Below are 20051 nucleotides of genomic sequence, written 5' to 3'. Positions count from 1 at the left end.
ATTGTTCTTCCTGTAATTACAAACAATAGCTTACGGTAGTTTTCCTTTCGTAACTAAATTTGTCTGCAGAAAGAACAAAAAATGTGGAGAGATCCTATATTCCTTGTGTTTCCTACAAAATCAGATCACAGTTGTTCATCATCATCATCATCATCATCATCATCATCATCATCATCACCAACACTACCATCACCACTTTCATAATCTTTTTACCCTAAATTGGCGCCACCTAGTTGACGCCGTCGACCATAACTTGTCACTGATTTTCGTCCTTTTGCATCTCATTTTATGTAGCTCTGTGTCAGGTTAAGAAAAAAAAAAAAATGGCACGGCTTTACATTCTTTCCATAGCACTTTTCCTGATTAGCATCATATTTGTGTTAATCTGCTGCTATAACTATTCATGATAGAGATGGCAGTTTTAGGTCAAGTTAAAGTGAAATGACATATAGCCTACCTGACTACTTATGTGGAAACAAACGGATACGGTAAATATGGCCAAAATTTAAATTAAATAAATTAATACTACATGACCTGAATCTTCCATAATACAACGCTAAAACCTTCAGTAATTATATATCTCTCTGATGTTATGTGTGCAACCTTCATTTGCCTCTTCACTATTTACGTGCTCTCATACGTTGATTCAAATCGTCTTTTAATGCGATCCAAAGATGTTTTGAATCAGAGGGTTAGATATAGCCTTATTTAACTACTTCACAACTAGAGACCCCAAGTTGAATAAGACTGTCTTATTTAACCATTTCTTCCTTGGCCCATAACCTACATATCCACAAAATTTCATTGCAATCCATCGGTAACTTTTTGAGACATATTGTGGACAAACAAATAAACAGAGGAGAATCCATAACCTCCTCCAACTTCGTTGGCAAAGGTAACTACGTCATCGGAGCGAGGTGACTAAATAATAATAATAATAATAATAATAATAACAATAATCATACTTTATTCGCGAACAGGGGACGTACTTTTCCACATTCCTCTGGTTATGAAAACGAAACCGGCGCTCAAGGTAAGTAGCAACAAACCATTTCAGCGTCGGCTTTAATAGCCTAGATTGTTGACCAGAGGAAGCAGGCAGAGGTGTAAATAATGAGGGAAGGGAGAGAAAATTGTTGTTTAAAAAAGGGTGCACCACCAGCGACGGTGGGGAGGAGGAGGGTCACGGGGCTCTGCAGCGGCGCCATCATTATGCAGTGGCGAGGAAAGGAACTGTTTGTCTTACCGTCATAATCGAAGACTGAGCCAACAACAATGGCGGGAGATTTCGTGTGTCGCTGTCGTTATGTGTCTTGCTGCTGCTAATAAGGATAAGGCTAATTGTTGCGATGATAACACGTTTATGTGTGGGGGAGTTAAGTCTCATCTATCGTTGAAACTAAGTCCAATTAGAGTTTCATACATACACCAGAGCATTCTGCACTCCTCTTTCTCTCTCTCTCTCTCTCGTTATGCGTCATGCTACTGTTAATTGCAATGATGTTAATATGTATGTGTGTTTTAGGGTTAAAGACTGTTTCAAAGTTGATATGATTACGGCCTCATACCCACTTCGGCGCACTGAATCTCTCTCTCTCTCTCTCTCTCTCCCGTCTCGGCCCCACCACTCACCATTTTTCAGAATTTGTTTACCGACTCCTTGGATAATAGTTACTAGGTACACACACAAAAACACACAGCGCACGCACATAAGCACACACTGACACGCACACAGACATATTCACAAACACAGGGGAATGAGGAGCCAAGAGGAGGGATGGAAGGGTGAGGGATGGAGGGGGGAGAGAAACAGAAGGGAGAGGGATGGAGAAGGGAAGGATGGAGAGGAAAGGAAGGGAGAGATAGAGGAGGGAAGGATGAAGGAGAGATGGAGTAGGGGAATAAAGGGAGGAATGGAGAACGGGAGGAACGGAGGGAGAAAAGGGAGGGGGAGGGAGTGGAAGAGAGAGAAATACACCCCTTATCTCTCATTTGACTGGCCATAAATACACGTTACATACCAGTACAAGCCAAGTTGGGTACATTACTTGGTATGGGAAAAAGTCGTGACGGGGGGTGAGGGGAGGGGATGAGGGAAAGGGTTTGTGAGAGGAGGGGGTAGGGGAGGGGGAGAGATGAGGGGAGAGGGTGTGGTGGTAAAGGTGGGGATGTGGGTAAGGGAAGGGAGAGATGAGGGAAGAGAGGTTCCGATGGTGTGAGGGAAACATGAGAAGGAAAGAGATGAGGGGAGACAGGATACTGTGGTGTAAGAGGAGGAGGAGTGATGGGAAAGGGGGATGATGAAGGGAAGGAAAGGTGAGTGAGAGAGAGAGAGAGAGAGAGAGAGAGAGAGAGAGAGAGGTGATGAAAAGGTGATGGGAGGGGGGAGGAGAGGGGAAGGTGACGGGAGAGGGGGAAGGGGAGGAGAGAAACGGAGGGTAATGAGTGAGGGAAGAGGGAAGACGAGGGAAGAAACGGAAAGTGAAGGAAAATTATGAAGTTGAGAGGAGAAGGGAAGGGAAGGGAGAGAGGGGAAGGCTGAGGTGTGGAAAGAATAAGCAGCAGAAGGAAGGGGAAAAATTAAGACATCAAAAGAGGAAGTAAAAAACGAAATGAGAACGAAAAAAAAAAAAAACACCGCACGAAGCAGGATAAAGAAATCTGTAATAAAAGAAGAAAAGGGGGAGAAATGGAGAAACAGGGAGAAGGAAAAAGGGAGATGTAATATAATGTGAATGGAGTGAAAAGGTTAACGAAGGATAGCTGCTCTCAGACGTGTATAAACCACTCGTAGCCAGTCTAAATCCTCTGATGCCTACTGAAGTATAATACCAGAGCTGTTCCGCGCGTGAGAGGGCTTATATAAAAGTCAAAAATAACAGAAGACTAACGACTGAGGAAGTTGCAGGGGAAAACAAAAAAAAGGAGGAAAGGAAGTACACGAGGAGAGGAATGAGCAAACAGGGAAGGAGACAAATGAGAAAAAACAGAATAAATGCATCAAGTGAGAGAGAGAGAGAGAGAGAGAGAGAGAGAGAGAGAGAGAGAGAGAGAAGAGAAGGAAGAGAAACTGAGATGGATTTAGTGTACCCAAGAAGAAGGGGAAGGGGGATCCAAGGGGAAAAAGGAAAGTGGGATGAAGGAGAGTGGGAAGGAAAATGGAGATGGGAAAACAGTGAGTAATGGTGGGAGGGAGTATGGAAGGAAGGGCACAAGAGGGAGGGAGAATAAAGGAGGAAGGGAGAAAGTGGTTAAGGAAGGGAAAAAAGGAGCAAGAAGTGAAAGTGATGGAAACGGGAGAAAAAATGAAGGAAGGATAAGGAATGACAAGAGGAGAGGGTAAGCCTGAAAGAGAAGGTTAGGAGAGTGAAAGAAACGGGAAGGAGGGTGGAACTGGGGGTGGAGGAGGATGGAGAGACGGAGGAACTGGGGGTGGAAGATGGAGAGACGGAGGAGCTGGGGGTGGAGGAAGATGGAGAGACGAAGGATATGAGAAAGTAAGGAAGAAGAAAGTGAGGGAGAGTAAAAATGAGGAATAAGGGCGAGAAAAGGATAGAGGGAGAAGTGGAAGAACCAAAGGGAGGGAAACAAAGTAGGGTGGGGGGGTGGGGGATTGGAGCCAAAAGAAGGAAGAAAGGAAGGATGGATGGACGGAAGAAGATATTAAGGAAGGGAAAGATGTAGAAAGAGATGCCCAGAGGAATACGAAAAAGATAAATGAGAAGGGGAAGAACCAAAAGGATGGAGAGAGAGAGAGAGAGAGAGAGAGGGTCACTAGGAGATAGAGGATAGTCAGGGGAAACTCCTATGCGCCTGCTTCCAAAAACAACCGAAGATATGTCAGCCTATAGCAAGTTTATAGCTGGTTGTATACGAACTTATTACCTCGTTTGGAAGAAGACAACATGGGCAGTAAAAAATATAATAATAAGAAGAAGAAACTCCTACCAATCCATTATTCAGAGCTGGCAGACAGTGTGCGAAAGAGTGTGAGAGTTTGGGAGCAGGAGTTAGGGCTCTAGTTCGTCCATCCTAGTACTCTATGACTTTCAAATGAGATTTTCCTTCAAATGAGTAAAATCGTCTGGTGAAAGTCAAACTAAGAGTACGAGTAGAGCTGACTCTCCCAAGTGTATCAATGAAGATAGTATTAACTGTCTCATGCTCTTATGACAACCTCAACTGAATGAAATCGTCTGATGTTAGTCGAAATAATACATTAAAGTTGACCCGACGGTGAATGTTCGTGGAGACAGTACTAACAATCAAGCTCCTATCACTCAACCTCAAGTTTATAAAATCGTCTAGGATGCAGTAGAATGGGCCGAGAATCGTACCAGCACAGGTATTTATCAAAGATCTTTACCAATATACAGGATACATAGGTCTCAACTGCACTTTAATTGCTGTTATCAGAAATACCCATATATATATATATTTTTTCCTTTTAATATTCATTCAGGTTTGGCTGTAAAGTGCATGGCAGCTGTGCCAGTGAATACTAAAGCATAAACAAGTACTCTTACACACAGCTTAGCTTAAGAAATTCACTCTATGTGAAGTGTATGGTAGCTGTATGAATGAAGGCTAATGTATAAACAAGCACTCCTTATGTACAAGTTCAAGAAGTTTGTAAGTCCAGATGAACTCAGTTTGATGAGGTCAGGGCCGGGTCACCCCCACACTCCCCGGACCCCACTACCCACAGTTCACTTGAGGCCACATCAGAAAAAGTCCGTCAGACTGTCTGGCTATTGTCTGACGCTCATACCTAGGGATTATCCTGCATGCCCAAGACAAAAACGCCTCCAAGCTTCTCTATCGCCACTTACCACTACCGATTATTATTATTATTATTATTTTTAATAGTTTAACAGTTTAGAGGGTTTTAATAAGGTGACCAGATTTATTAGAGCTAAAAGCGGGACGCGCGCGTGCGTGCGTGCGTGCGTGCGTGTGTGTGTGTGTGTGTGTGTGTAGAGAGAGAGAGAGAGAGAGAGACAGACAGACAGATAGGTAGACAGATATAGATATAGAGAGATAAATATATAGATAGATTGACAGATAGACAGATACATATTTACTAATGTGACAGCGACCGCTGCTGACCTACACCTCAAGCTGAGGCTGCTAATCAAACACTAACGTCTCCTACGAACTCAGAACATACACTAAGGTACAGTGAATGGGTCGACCAAAGTTACCAGCTAGTGAGCATTACAGATTTTATATTAATAATTCGGTATTTCATTTCGTTAGGATTATACATAATTTTTCTAATTCATCCTAATTTCATAAAAGAAGGTCATGTAATAGTACGATTCTAAAAGCGGGACAATTAAGATAATTTGCTCAAAAAGCGGGACATTCTAGTCAATTAAAAAAGCGGGACGGACGTCCAAAAAGGGGGACTGTCCCGCCTAAAAGCAGGACTCTGGTCACCTAATTTTAATATGAACATAGAGAAGTACAAAAGTACTAGACTGATGAGGAACCACGAGGGCCGCAATATGGGACGTCGCTAAGGTCACTGGGAGTAAAGCACCTTGTCCAAAAAATCCTGATTGAATGGGTCGATCCAAGAGATATACCCGCATCTAAAAACAAAATCATTAGAACAAATTATATCACACTGTTTCTTATTCGCAATAAAAAGGTCTTTAATAAAGAGCTCTGGCATAACGGATTAACTGAAATGATCACCATCATGACCAACAATCATCACTAGTCACTATCCACCGCTATCACCACCATCATTATTTTTATCTTAAATCACTATTATCATTACTAACATCTTTGACATAGCAAAATATTACATGTACCACAACAACCCCCACTTTCTACAAACTTTTGGAAAACGGGAAATGGTCTTCATGACATGATATAGGAAACACCTATCACTGGATGGCACTCGAGACTTGACTTCTAGACAACGTGTTCATCACTCACCAGACATTCTGGTATTTTCCTTACCTTCTCTACAACTAATCTTTTCACATCTTTCCTAAAAGTCGATTATCTTTGATACAAAGGCACATCCACAACCCTCTTCCAGCCCACTGGTACACTGTACTCATTTACGTCTTCTGGCATACTTCACGCAAATATTTCATTCTTTTCTATTCACTACTATATATATATATATATATATATATATATATATATATATATATATATATATATGTGTGTGTGTGTGTGTGTGTGTGTGTGTGTGTGTGTGTGTGTGTGTGAGTGTTACATTCCCATTTTTTAACATCACAATCAAAACCATTTGCATTTTTTAAAAATTTCCTTTATAGATGCACTTCACAAACAATTAGATAACATTTACTGGGTCAACTAAAAACAGTGCCAAACCCATCATGCCTTCCCCGTGCGCACTTCATCCACCTATTTCGATCCCTTGTCAGTTCCTCAGCTTCCACAGTTTCCGGACCTCGCTTTCTCGCGTTCATTCACCATATTAACCCACATTCTTGACCTGACCTGCCATATTTCCCACCTTCAAACTCCATCCCATTTTTCACAACTAAAACAGTTATTTTGACCTCTCGTGACTCCATATATACATCTGTGTCTATAGCCAGACGCCATAATCCCGTAAGGGGTGGCCGTTTGATTCTAAGTTAGTTGTTGTAGGGGGAAGGGCACTAACCCTCCTCCAACCCACTTGCTGACACGTAGGGAACAGGTCTGGGTTGGTTACGTATATCGTTACCACCCAGCACTGTAATGGTTTCCTGGCTTAAGGAAATCCATTAGGCTTGTCACTCAATGTTAAGCCACCTGACAGGGAAAGAAGGGTAATAAAAAGTGACAGCAAAGGTAGGAGAAATAGGAAGACAGGAGGGCAAAGAAAAAGAGTGATAACGGTGAAGGAAGAAGTAGGCAGCTCTAAATCAGTTGACTGGATGATTGTCGCCACCACCTACCACCGATATTCTGAAGAATCATGGGGATATTACACACCCTTGTCTCACACCAACACTGTTTGTTACTGAATTGCTCATTTAAACATTCTTTTCTACAGATGCTTCATTACTGTACGGTGATGAAGCTCTTTACAGCATATAACAGTTTTCCATCCAAACCAAGCATAACTAAAATTTATAAATTTTTTCCTATCCATACTCTCATACACATATTACTCAGATATCTAAACATGATACAGTCCATCTCACACACTTTTTCCACAATTTCTCTTATGGCAAATATTTAATCTACACATCCCCTACAACTCCGAAATCCACCCTGTCCATTACTGACCATACAAACTGATATATTCCTTACCTTCTCTACCAGTGTATTGCTTGGAGTTTGGAAGGATACTGTACTATGGTTTTGGTGCCATGCCACTGGATTCACCATATTCACTGCAGCAAATCAGTGCTTGTACCCATAACATCTGTCACTGGATCACCTTTGCTTGTGCAGTTTTGCACACAACAGGCCTATGGTAAAGACAGCCTATCAGCTTTTACGGTTCTATATCTGCTCATTCGCCCTCAGACCCTCCATGCATCACAGCTTGTGGATGGTGCATTGATATGCTACTTTCAAATACATTAGGATTATGGTTGTTGTTGTTGTGGCCCCAGGCTCATGTGGACATGACTGCAATAGACTAAAGGCTGGAGTTGCCTTTCTCCTGCAGTCTGCCACACTCAAGGTAAAGATAGACTGTTGATTTCAAGTTTTAGGTTCATCCTCTACTCACCACCCCAATATATGACTGTGTAAGCTGAATCTCAGTAGCCAAGCCACTTTTGGTTAATTCTCATAACTACATGCTGGTGAGAGACACCTTCTTGTGGTGGCACTGATGCACCCACATGGAGTATCTGCCCAGATGCACAAACGTCCCTCAGCTTACCCTACCTCCCAAAAGGAGGCTGGTGAACTGCTGCATTAGTTTTCTGTTGTCCACTGCATTCATGTCCAGATGAGCCCGAGTTGCAAGTTCTACTACTGATAGATATAAGACATGCCTATGACAAAATTTCTAGGTGCACCCTTAACTCCCAACACCTTCCTCCCCCCCACCATGTACCACTTTTTTTTTTTTTTTCAATGCAATGAAGGAGGAACCAAAGGCCAGAAGCACTGAAGATTGTTCCCTCCAAGGAAAAACAAGAACAAGATAACAGAGCCAAATTCAGATCCGTTCATTTCGAGATGCATGGGCACACTGCATTTGAAAGACTCGGGTCATAGGTGGTAGGAAATACAGATGTTGGCATCATCCAGCCTTCTTGAGTTATGAGAAGAGGCTGGATAACTCCGTCGCTGATGCATGTCCAGGATGCAACACAGCACCCCATACCATTAAGCACATTATCGAAGACTACATCGCACACAATCACCTGCACCAACAACACAACATACACTCCTTGAGAGCTCTGTGGAAAAGTCCGATCTCGGCCAAGGCCTTCCTTAGGGGATCGTGGCTGTTCGGCCAGACTGCCCAGGAAGCAACTACTACTACTACTACAGACAAAGGAAGACAGTTCCAGAGTTGACCTATTGCAAATGTGATGGACTGGGAGTAACGGTTAGGTTTTGCATGCTGTATGTACCTAAGTAGCCAGACTATTTATTGTGTAACCTTATAATATGCCAATGGTAAAAGGGTAACTGATGAGCATATCTCAAAAATGATGCAATGGAGAAGAAAATGACCGAAAGACAACCCCAGATTCCTAGGATGACACTCCTTCATACATTAAAACCTTTGTATCTCGACAATCTAAACCCTTCCCCCTAACCCCCGTACTCCCCCTGCACCAAAGTTTGTGATTTATTTAATCAATAACTGGGACACTTTTAGTTCTGCAACACAACACATAATAGTCCTATAGTAAAGGTATGGTCTGTTCACATTCAAGGTTCTAAATCCCTCCTATTAATCCATCAGCTTGAGGACGTTGTATCTCAGCAATGAGGCCCCCTTTGGGAGTGCATCGTTACACACTCAAAAGGCCAATAATAAAGTAGTCTTGTTTTCAAGGATCTATGTCCCCTGTCTTCCCACTCTGCACCCCACTTAAATTACAACAAATGGATGTCATGTATCTGTAACCATGTCATCTATGGTTTTCCTACTTAACACACATAATAAGCTCATGGTAAAGACCTTGGTAAAGCTCATGCCACCTGAATTTTAATGTTCTAAGTCCCTTTGTGGCATCCCCACTCCACACATGCCATCTTGCAGAACCTGCATCTTCGTTACCAGGCCACCGTTTTGCAGTAGTCTGGGTGATGGAGATGAATGCTATCATGTGATGGTACCACTGGGTGACTCTGCTGCCTAGTTATACAAATGTTCCTCAGCTTTGTTTCTATATACTGAAAGGAGGATGGATGACTGCAGAAGGCAAAATATTCTTACAAGTCCACTGGGTTCATATTTTGAATGAGTCCGAGGCAACAACAAAAGCAACAAGAACGTAGCAGGCTTGTCGATTTTCAAGGTCCAGTGTGGTAAGCTATCCAAGGAAATGACCACCAGGGGACACATTGGTGTCTGGTAATCAGCAAATGGATTAAGTCATTATTCCGTATAACTGTAAAGTATTTGGTTGTCATTACTTTTGTACATTGGCATAGTCACAACCTCCTTCCATTCCACTGGTACTATTTCACTCACTCAAACTATTTTGCATATCTCTAATAAATTTATTAACTCAGTCTCTCTGCCAGCCCACCCACCTCAACACCCATCTGCCTACTGCCTCAACCCCTTTCATCTGATTATGTCAAATATTAGTTTATGTTTGGTTACCTCCAGACGAGTTTATTCAGCTTAATGAAGACTTCTTGTAGTGAAAAGGTTGAAGGTTACATCTAACTCCAGTTCAACAAGTCTTGTTGAAGCTCAACAAAAGCATCTGAAGGTAGCAAGAATGAAATGAAAAATGTCACTAACGGCATTAAAGGCTGCAACATCAGAAACTTCTCTTGGTACCTCACCTCTCATCGCTTCCAGTTGTGACTCCTGTTCCTATAATACTGTCCACATCATTCTCCTACAGGTCAAAGTTGGCATCAACACTCTGTAATACAGGCCCATAACATCATCAGCTAGATGGAACTGGGGAAAGTGCTTAAAACAGGAAAACTACTGTGTGAGGGATGACACCATATGAAGATAATTTTTAAGGAGGATGGACAATACCTGATGAAAAAAATTACTTATGATGAGTGGCATGAAAATATAGCAGCACAAATAGCTCAGAGATAATCGGAAGCCGATAAAAATAAAAGTTTGTTCATTGGTTTAATTTTGAAAGACTTTCTAAGTTTATTGTGTGTCAGTTTGTTCACCAGAAGGTGACTCTTCATGTTACATGATCTCTGGCAACATCTAGGTTCAATTTCTTAATCCTGAGGTAATTTTGTACAGCAAGAACTAATCCCAAGTTTTCATAGTTCTAACTCTTGGTGCATCACCTTCCATATTCTCTCTCAAGGAGCTTTTCACTCACTCCTCATCCTCCATTCTCTCCACATGTCCAAATCAATTCAGTCTTCCCCTACATATTATACTGTATTACCAATGCCTTCATTGGGTAAGCGGCTAAGTGTCCGACTCGGGGAAGGTGGACACACTTGCCCTGCAGTCCCCTTCTACTGCTCAGTTTCACTACCATAAAGCATTACACTTGACATATTGAGCATACAATTCCCTTAGTATAAAGGAAGAACTCTTCCAGGGTATCTCCTAGCTTCCTAAAGCATAAGTGGAAGCAGTGTTTGAGATTATGATAATGAAATATTGCAGTATGACCGACATAATATTCAATCAGCACTCATGATTAACTAGGAAGCAGTGTAGTTACGTAAAAAATTATGCAGAGGGATTTGAAACAACATGGCAATTTAATGTGGATCAGCGAGACTGCTATGCCTTATATGCAACAGTTTGAACTTTCTAGATGTGACTGAAGGCTTTTCTGTTTGGCCTTTAGCCTTTATCATTTTTTTCTGTGCCTGCCTTCTTCTCTTTCTATTTCTCCCACCTTTCCTGTCACTTCTTATTGCTTTTCTTTCCTTTACAGGTGGCTTTACATTGAGTGACAAGCCAAATGGATTCCTGTAAGCCAAGAAACCATTTACAATACTGGGTGGTAACCATATAAACAAACCATATGTGCTCCCTACATGTCAACAAGCGGGTTGGCGGAGGGTTAGTGCCCCTCCCCGTAAAACAAATAACTCTAAGTTAAATGGCCACCCCTTACGGGATTATGGCATCTGGCAATAGACAGATAGATAGACAGTCCCCTACTTTCATTACCTTAACTACCAAGCAGTAGTCCAGCCTCAGGCTCCTATGCTCCATAGCTAATAATATGGAAGTGGCTGTTACCAATGAAACACTTCACAATGCTACAGTGCACAATGCTTTTTCTGCAAGAAGGCAAATAAATACGACACAGACAATGAGATTGCAATAAGGCAATAATTAAGTGTACCATGAAGCTTTACTTGTGCAGCAGAATGATTAACGTACTGGCAATCTGGAATTTGTCTCCGCAACTGATGTTTGCAGTTCTTGGGCTCTGCCACTGAAGCAATTAATAAACAGGTAAAGATAAGCAATCTGCTCTTATGATGGCAAACTTTTATAAATATATGACTGCAAGCCCTTTCTAATATTTTAACAATGATTTTATGACATGATTATCATTCTATGCCAATATGAAGATGATAAAGCCAAACAACGACAAGGGACTGAAATGGGTAGATGAAGTACCATATTTAATGGCACAGCTACAAGGTGATTTGGATGTACCAGATAACCCCCAAATTTCCTCAAAAGGAAGTAATTCCCCAGGCTAGATCTTGATAGATCATACAGCCCTGCTTGGTGATGGGAGAGCGCTACCTCTCGCAGCAGAGCAGCTCCTCGGGCGGGGTGCGAACTATCGACCTTGCGATCTCCAGTCAAGCGCTCTACCATTGAGCCACCCTGCCCCAAAATTTCCTCAAAAACTGTTTTCTGAATATATTCATCATGTAATATGGTTACTTGGGTTAAAACTCCCCCCCCCCCAAATAAAAGGTAGTCTATCTATATCTATCTATCTATAGCCCGACGCCCTAATCCCGCAAAGTGTGGCCGCAGACAAAACGCCTCCAAGTCACTCTGTCACCCACCATTTGACTCCCCTTCCCCCAACTCACCCCCCCCTCCCTCATATACCTCTCAACTCCATCCCTCCACCTCATCCTCGGTCTACCCCTCCCTCTCCCTCCCTCCATATCACCTACATACTCCCTCTTAGTCAGTCTTTCATTCTCCATTCTCTCCACATGTCCAAACCACCTCAGTGTATTTCTCCTAATCTTTTCAACCACATCCACATCTACCCCACAACGTTCCTTCACTTCTTCATTCGTCAACCTGTCCCTCCACGTCACTCCACATGCTCCTCTCAAGTAACTCATTTCCACTGCTCTCACTCTTGACTTGTTCCCCTCTTGCAATGTCCACGCCTCGCTTCCATACGTCAGGGTAGGGATCACAATACCATCATGCAGTGACTTCTTAACTTCCATACTCACCTCCCTATTTCTCATCACTGCTTTCAGTGTACCGACAACCTTTCTTCCCTGCTGTACCCTTTCACGTACTTCATCCCCCAAAGTTCCATCCTTACTCATCACACTACCCAAGTACTTGAATGCACTCACATTCTCCATATCCTCACCATCCAACCTCACTGCACACTCTGTGACTTCATTCCTCTCAAACACCATAACTTTACTTTTGTTTACATTAACTTTCAGCTTCCTCCTCCTACACACTGTCCCAAATTCATTCACCAAACCTTGCAACTCCCATTCATCTTCACTCAACAATACTGTATAAACAGCAACACCGGAAGCTTCCAAATCTCACCCTCATTCATTAGGGCCACCCCCACATCCACTGCCCTACCTTGTACTTCCTTTACAACCCCATCCATATATATATTAAACAGCCATGGAGACATTACACACCCCTGTTTCAGTCCCACATTGAGATCAAAGAACTAACTCAGCTCACCATCCACTCGCACCGTAGCCCTAGCTCCCTCGTACATACTCTTCACAGCACTCAACAATTTCCCCTCCACTCCATATATTCTTAATACCTTCCACATACCTTGCCTATCTATTCTGTCATAAGCTTTCTCCAAGTCCATGAAGGCAGCATACACTTTCCTTCCCTTCTCTAGATACTTCTCCACTAAACATCTTAGAACAAATATCTGATCTACACACCCTTTTCCCTTCCTAAAGCCCCCTTGTTCTTCTCCGACTAGCTCCTCTGTCATATGCCTAACCCTATCAATGAGTATTCTACCAAATATTTTACCAGTCACACTAAGAAGGCAAATACCCCTATGGTTACCACATACTTCTCTCTCCCCTTTTCCTTTGTACAGAGGAACAATTATACCTGATTTCCAGTCCTCTGGAACCCTTCCCTCTTCCCAAGCCAATCTACACAACTTCCATATCCACTCCATAACAATCTCACCCCCATACCTAAGCATTTCACCACACACTCCATCAATTCCTGGGGCCTTTCCCAGCTTAATCTTCTTCATCGCTTCCACTACTTCCGACCTACTGATCTCTTCCTCCCTCCTCTCATCTCTTCTTCTCCCAGCCATTCCCCAACCACTTATACTCACACTGCTCTCACTCTCTACATTCAACAAATCCTCAAAGTGCTCCTTCCATCTCCTCAATTCCTCTCTCTTCTCCACCAACAATCTATTATTCCTATCTTTCACTCCCCTACTATTTCCCCTTTCACACTGCCTTACTTTCTTTACCTCCTTCCAAAACAATTTCTTACTCTCCCTCCATTTCACACTCAGATTCCTCCCACACTCTTCATCCACTTTCTTCTTACTCTCCTTCACCAGTCTCTTAACCTCCCTTCTCCTGCTCACATATACCTCTCTCTTCTCTCTCTCATCTTCTCCCCTACCTCTACTCGCCAACCATTCACCATATGCCTTCTTCTTTTGTTCCACAGCTCGTTTCACCTCATCATTCCACCAAAAAGAAAAAAAGGTAGTCTGTACCATAAACTGATGATCTTTTGTTTAAAAACAAAGAAAAAAAGCATCTTATTCCTCTTAGTTAAAAAAAAAAGGGTTACCCCCAAATAAAAAAAATGGATTACCATATATTTACCGTTATCACACGCAAGTTTTATCACTTTCATAATCTTTATGTAGATTTTTTAATAACTTTATAGACTTGCACAGAAGATTTTAGAACTGTTTAGAACTTTCTAGAACAGTTTGTAATGTTCTAGTATATCTTACAATCTTTCATCTAGTGGTAGTGGGACTGAATCTTATGACAGCGAATATAAGGATGAAGATGAGACTAATTATCCACTAACCAGAAAACACAACAGAAGAAAAGTTCCAACTAACTTGGTGACATCCGCTGGATTATCGACAAATAAAGCTGCTAAAATATGCAAACAATTGTCACACGATGGTATTGACATTCCAGCTCCAAGTCAAGCAGCAATTTTCCAGTCAATATACAAAGAGGCTGCTACACTGAAGGAGGAAATGATTGAAAAGTTACAGCTGGAAACATGGTCTTTACATTTCAATGGAAATCGGACTGATGAAAATGAGTACCAGTACTACTAAAAAATGAAAGAACCAAAATAAAATTGGATGTACTGCTTTTGGAAAATGGCAAGGCTGAAACTATTGCTGAAGGAATTGCAAAAGCTATTGATGAATACAACTTATGGCATGCAATAAAAATGATCATTCCTGATACAACTAGCATTACCACCGGGAAAAAGAGTGTTGTTGTTATCAGATTACAACAAATGTTCTCGGATACTTTCAACAAACCACAATTTATTGGTTGTCAGCATCACATTCTGGACAGGATTCTCCATTTGGTGCTGGACGAAGAACTTGGCACTAACACCAGTTCTCCAAACATCAAATATCCATTTGTCTCAACTAATGAAGAATTATGAAAAACTAAAAATCACAAAATGGAAGAGAAGAGATCCTTGATAAGTCAAGATGGAGAGATGACATGAAGTTTTTGTACCAATTATCAGTAATGAGAGGTGGAATTCAAGAACAATTCTCGCTATCCTTGCATTCATTCTTATACCTACAACAAGGAAGACTTTGGAGAAGATAAGCAGATTCATTTCGTACGAATGGGCAGAGAACTGGTTTACTAATCAGATGTACAATGAAAATGACTTCAAGAACTTGTCAGAAATATTGAAACCTTACAAAAGAGCACTAAACTCAATGCAGAATCACTGGAAGCAGGAGCCATCCTTACTCAAGATACCAAGAAGTAATCAGTGTGCAGAACGTGCAATCAAAGTGATGCACAAACTTTAAGCTACCTGCAGAAACAAAGCCAAACTGCAACTTAGATTTATTCTACGTAATAAACAGTGATTTTAAGTATTAATGCATTAGTATAAGCTCTCTCTCTCTTTTTTTTTTTTTTAATTATTATACATGTAAATATACACTTGCAAAAATCGAATTTTTAATTTTGGGGTGACATTTTTTAAAATCGAGAGGAACAAGGGCTTTTTTCTTTGTTTTTAAGCAAAAGTTAATCGACTTGAGGTACAGGAACATAATGCTGTAAAAAAGTTATAACCTTAATGGTTACACTATATTTCAAACACAGATCACTGATATCATACAACCACTGAGTTTTGCTGGCACACAGTACAGTATGACTAAGCTCCTTAAGAGTTTATATTTAATTTGTAATATTTAGTTCAGTGGTAGGTGGGGGCACTCACCATCCACTCACTCAATAAAGTGCTGCTCTTGGGTGTCTGCCCTTTCCTCTATTCCTTCCTCCTCCTCCTGTCTTTGTTTCCTTCACTCTTTCCTCTTCCTTCCACCTATGGATGACTCTGCACTGAGTGACAAGTCAAATGGTTTCCTGTACACTAGGAAACCATTTACTATGCTGGGTGGTAACCATATAACCAAATTATGGCATCTGGTGGCTGTGTGTGTAATCAAGGCACTCTAATCAGATTGAGCCTGGGCAGGTTTACATCCAAGGGGTGGTTGGGGTTTATTACTCACATAATGACACTCAGGGATGTGTGAGGCTGGTCACTCTCATCGTAAACATCAGGACCAACTTACCTAGCCCCGGGCTCCTACGCTTCTCATGAAAGCAACACAGGATTAGATGATGATGATGATGATAGTGCTACCTACTTGTATTCAATCATATTACCTTAAAGAAACTTGACAAACCCAAGGGGAAAAACAAATGTTGCATAAGACAACTGGACAGTTGAAAACATAACACATCCCAGGAATAATATGAGTAATAACGACTATTGCATGCAGATGATGCTGTTATTTGCTGATACTGAACAACAACTCTGCAGACTGGCATAGTTTCGCTGAAGTTTGTGAGCATCACACTTTGAAAGTAAATGTAGTTAGGGGTAAAGTGATAGCTGTTGAGAGAGAAACTGATTGTCAGAGTGATGTTCTGGTGAATGAAAAGATTTTGAAACTGGCAAGAGCAGGGCAGTGAAATGACAAGGGGACAGGGCAACATGGAGGAGACTTGTCTGTGGCCACCTCTTACAGAATTAAGGTGTCTGGCAATAAATAGAGAGTTTAAGTACCTCAGTGCAGTGACAGAATATAAAGGAAATTGTGCAAAAGTGGAAAGTAGGGCGGCACACAAAAGGAAAGTGGTTGGTGCTATGAAGGCCATGAAAAGAAGCAGAGGCCTGAGTGGGGTGGCTGTGAGAGGCTTGCATAAAGGAGTTTTAGAGCCTACTCTAACATATGGGTTAAGATGGTGTGGCATGAAAATGAAAAATCAAGAGTAACATCAGTGGAGATGGGGATCTTAGGACTGTATGTGGAATGCAGAGAGTGGATAGGATAACAAAGAATGTGATTCCTGAATGATGCAGAGCTGGGAAGTCTACAGACAATAGGGGTGATGGTAGCATATTTAGATGGTATGGCCAACTGGGGAGGCTGGATATACATACGGTGGTAAAAAGGGTATACTCTGTGTGTGCGTGCATGCATGTGTGTGTGTGTTTGAAGTTGGAAGGAGGCATGGCTGGCAAAGAAGGTGGACAGGTATGGTAAATGACTGTGAGAAAGATGTATGGAAACTGATAAGGTTGGGGCACTGTCAAGATGGCTGGATGAATTTTTGCAGAGGAGTGAATAATCATGGTTTGCCACCTCTTTTTAACTTAACAGTCATCAGACTGACTATTAGAAAGTGAATGTGAAGCTGCGTGTAAAATAAGTATGGACCTATCACATGGAGCTAGGATTCTGGGGTCTTGAATGGCGAGTGAATAGGAGTATGGCCAATTAACTGGGCAAACTTGGGTTAGTGTCTCTTCTATCAGTTTTCTTCTGACTCTCTGGACCCTACCTCTGGATGATGATGATGATGATGATGATGATGATGATGATGATGACGATGATGACTGCAGTATGCCTACCACACATGAACCTCAGTAGAAAATGTTTGTGAAAGGAGTTTGGTTACACCATGGCAGGGGAAGATAATGATTTCTACTTTACGACCATGGTGACAACATACATTTCAGTATCTGAAGTAAATATTTAAATGGAAATTTAAGCTTCATGGGTCACACTGTTTACCATTATACACATATACGATATGTTTGGAGATGTATATGACAAGGGTTTGGCACCCACTTTTAACTTGGTACTGGATGGTATGACTATTCAACTGGTGTCTGTGAACCCTATACCAAAATATACAAATTATTATAAGCTGATGGCTATGGTCACGCAGTGGAGCCTCAAATCTTAGGGCTTAACTATGTGTAAATGACTGTAGCCAATTTCACTCGACATACGGCTGATAGTTCTACTTTCTCTTCCTTTGTTACATCCCATCAATTTTATGTGAGAACAAGCATTGGGATGGTTATTAAGATCATATATGCTCACTATGAATGTAATGAAACCTAATGCAGCTTTTTTTTTTTCGTTAAGGTACCAGCAGACTGCAAGCAGTTTCTTTGAAACCAATAGTATTTTCCAAATCATAAATACAGAACAATGGGATTGGCAATTAATGAAACTTTATTAACTTTACAATATTCACAATACAGGAAGTCCTTGTTTTGTGTCAAGGATGTGTTCCAAAATATTATTATAATTGGTACAGTACTGGAGAACTTGGCAAATATGATTTTTAGGTACCCACAAAACTTTGATTTGCAATCTTTCTACATTTTACTGAGGATTTAACACTTTTAGCCTCAGAACACAATACTGCATTTCAATCTTGCTCCCTCCAGAACAATCTATTCTGCCTTGGACAGACTTTTTTAACTCTATGGGTTGAACATAGCCTGCAGTAACCCATTCAATGCTTGTGGTCTTTCCCAAGTTGAAATAATCTGGTGAGGGTAAGAATAAAATTTTAAAATGCCACTAGACTGGAAAAAAAAAAAAAAGGAAAAAGAAAAGTGACATATAGCAAACAAGGACTTTCTGTACCACTTAAATCAACATAATGTTAGTGTTCTTGTTTGTCCTGCTCCACCTCCTTAGTTGTGTGTTGTGTATGTTCGGTGGTGTCATGGTGGTGCGGGTCCTGGTGCTGGCTGGTATTCCCAGACGCATGTAAAGTACCAGCCAGTGTGCGATACATGGTAACAGCTGATCCAACCACTCCAGAAACGTCAGCCACATTGGCAGGAAGCACAAGTGTGTTGCTAGTGTGGGCCAGCTTCTGAAATGCCCCGATGTAGGCCTGAGCTGCTGCCAGTGATGCTGCATTCAGGCCTGTGAGGAGGATTATTTTATTTTAATAAATACAGGTGATGAACAATGAGAGTGGTGTGGGATGGAAGCTACGCCAAATGATGGCATTGTTCATGGCCTCCCTCTATGGCAGTAAAGCATCTAAGTACTAAGAGGCAGACAGACAGACAGACAAAAGCACCTAAACAATGTGCAATAAATGACATTCAATGTAGTTACTGTAAAGAGGACATAACAGCAAACAGGCAAACTCCTGCAAAATAAGGTAAAACCTCTACAATTCGGCATCCTTCAAGTCAGAAACTTCTACAACTCGGGAAGGCTCCAAAATATTCATTTCAAAAATCAAAATTCAAAAATTCCCAAAAATGCACACGTGAGAGGAAGAGAGTCGGCAAAAATCCCCGCAACTCGATAAGATGCCGAGTTGTACCCATATTCAGCAAGAGTAACCCGGTATCGTGTGTGCATGGGGATGTAAACAAAGCCTGTTGTGCACCACATGTGGGCCAGTTTGCCTTCGTCTGCCGCCCGTGTTGCATTCTCTCCTCACTCGCTCTGTTTGTAACTAAGTGTTATGCACTCTTAAGTGGATTGTACCTGCAGAAGCTAACCATGGCATTTCCCAGTGCTACCCCAGTGTTTAGTGAGTAAGTTCTGTACAGTAATGTTTAGGTGTTTAGTCTTTAATTCTCCAGTATAGTACAAGTCATAAATACATTACAGTATGGCCTTTATAGTGTTAATTGTGCTTTACATAGTGTACAGTGTCAAGTACAGTACAGTAAAGAAGTGCCCAATAGTGATCTTGAGCCCCCCTAACACCTCCAAAAACTACCAAAAGTCCTCCTCCATGCCTGCAATACACCCTACAACTGCGTGGAATCATGGTAAGGCAGCTTTTACTGTTTACTGTAAAAAAATTTATTTTTTTCTCATTTTTTTCCATTTTTTCCTTTTGAGTGTGTGTGTGTGTGTGCTGGGGGGGAACTTAAAGTTCATCCCTACAACTCGGCAAATAGGCTAACTCGGCAAGGCTTGCACATGTATTATGCCGAATTGTAGAGGTTTTACTGTAAGTCTGATCTTGTGAATTAGTTCAGGTGTCTACTACCATAAACACATAGGGAGAAACAAATGGTACTTCATTATACATTGCTTCCATCTGGCAATAAAACAGACCTTCAGCATAATATAGCCCTTCACAATGAGGGAGTTTCTCCA

At 41.5% G+C, this 20051-nt stretch overlaps 1 protein-coding gene across 2 annotated transcripts in view; it reads right to left on the bottom strand.

The window, feature by feature from the left end:
- Positions 1 to 18134: 18134 nt before the first annotated feature.
- Stoml2 (stomatin like 2) overlaps positions 18135 to 20051 on the bottom strand; it is a 44075-nt gene continuing 42158 nt past the window's right edge. For both annotated transcript variants that reach the window (XM_080276298.1, XM_080276299.1), the window contains exon 8: positions 18135 to 18848. In XM_080276298.1, the coding sequence (XP_080132424.1) occupies positions 18580 to 18848 (269 nt within the window). In that variant the 3' untranslated portion in view covers positions 18135 to 18579. The remainder of the gene's footprint in view (positions 18849 to 20051) is intronic.

Source organism: Coenobita brevimanus, chromosome 64, assembly GCF_032717465.1.
Source record: "Coenobita brevimanus isolate Jiangsu-jjx chromosome 64, ASM3271746v2, whole genome shotgun sequence".
NCBI classification, from domain to species: domain Eukaryota; kingdom Metazoa; phylum Arthropoda; class Malacostraca; order Decapoda; family Coenobitidae; genus Coenobita; species Coenobita brevimanus.
Note: the sequence above shows the minus strand (reverse complement) of the source record. Positions and strands in the feature narration are given on the sequence as shown.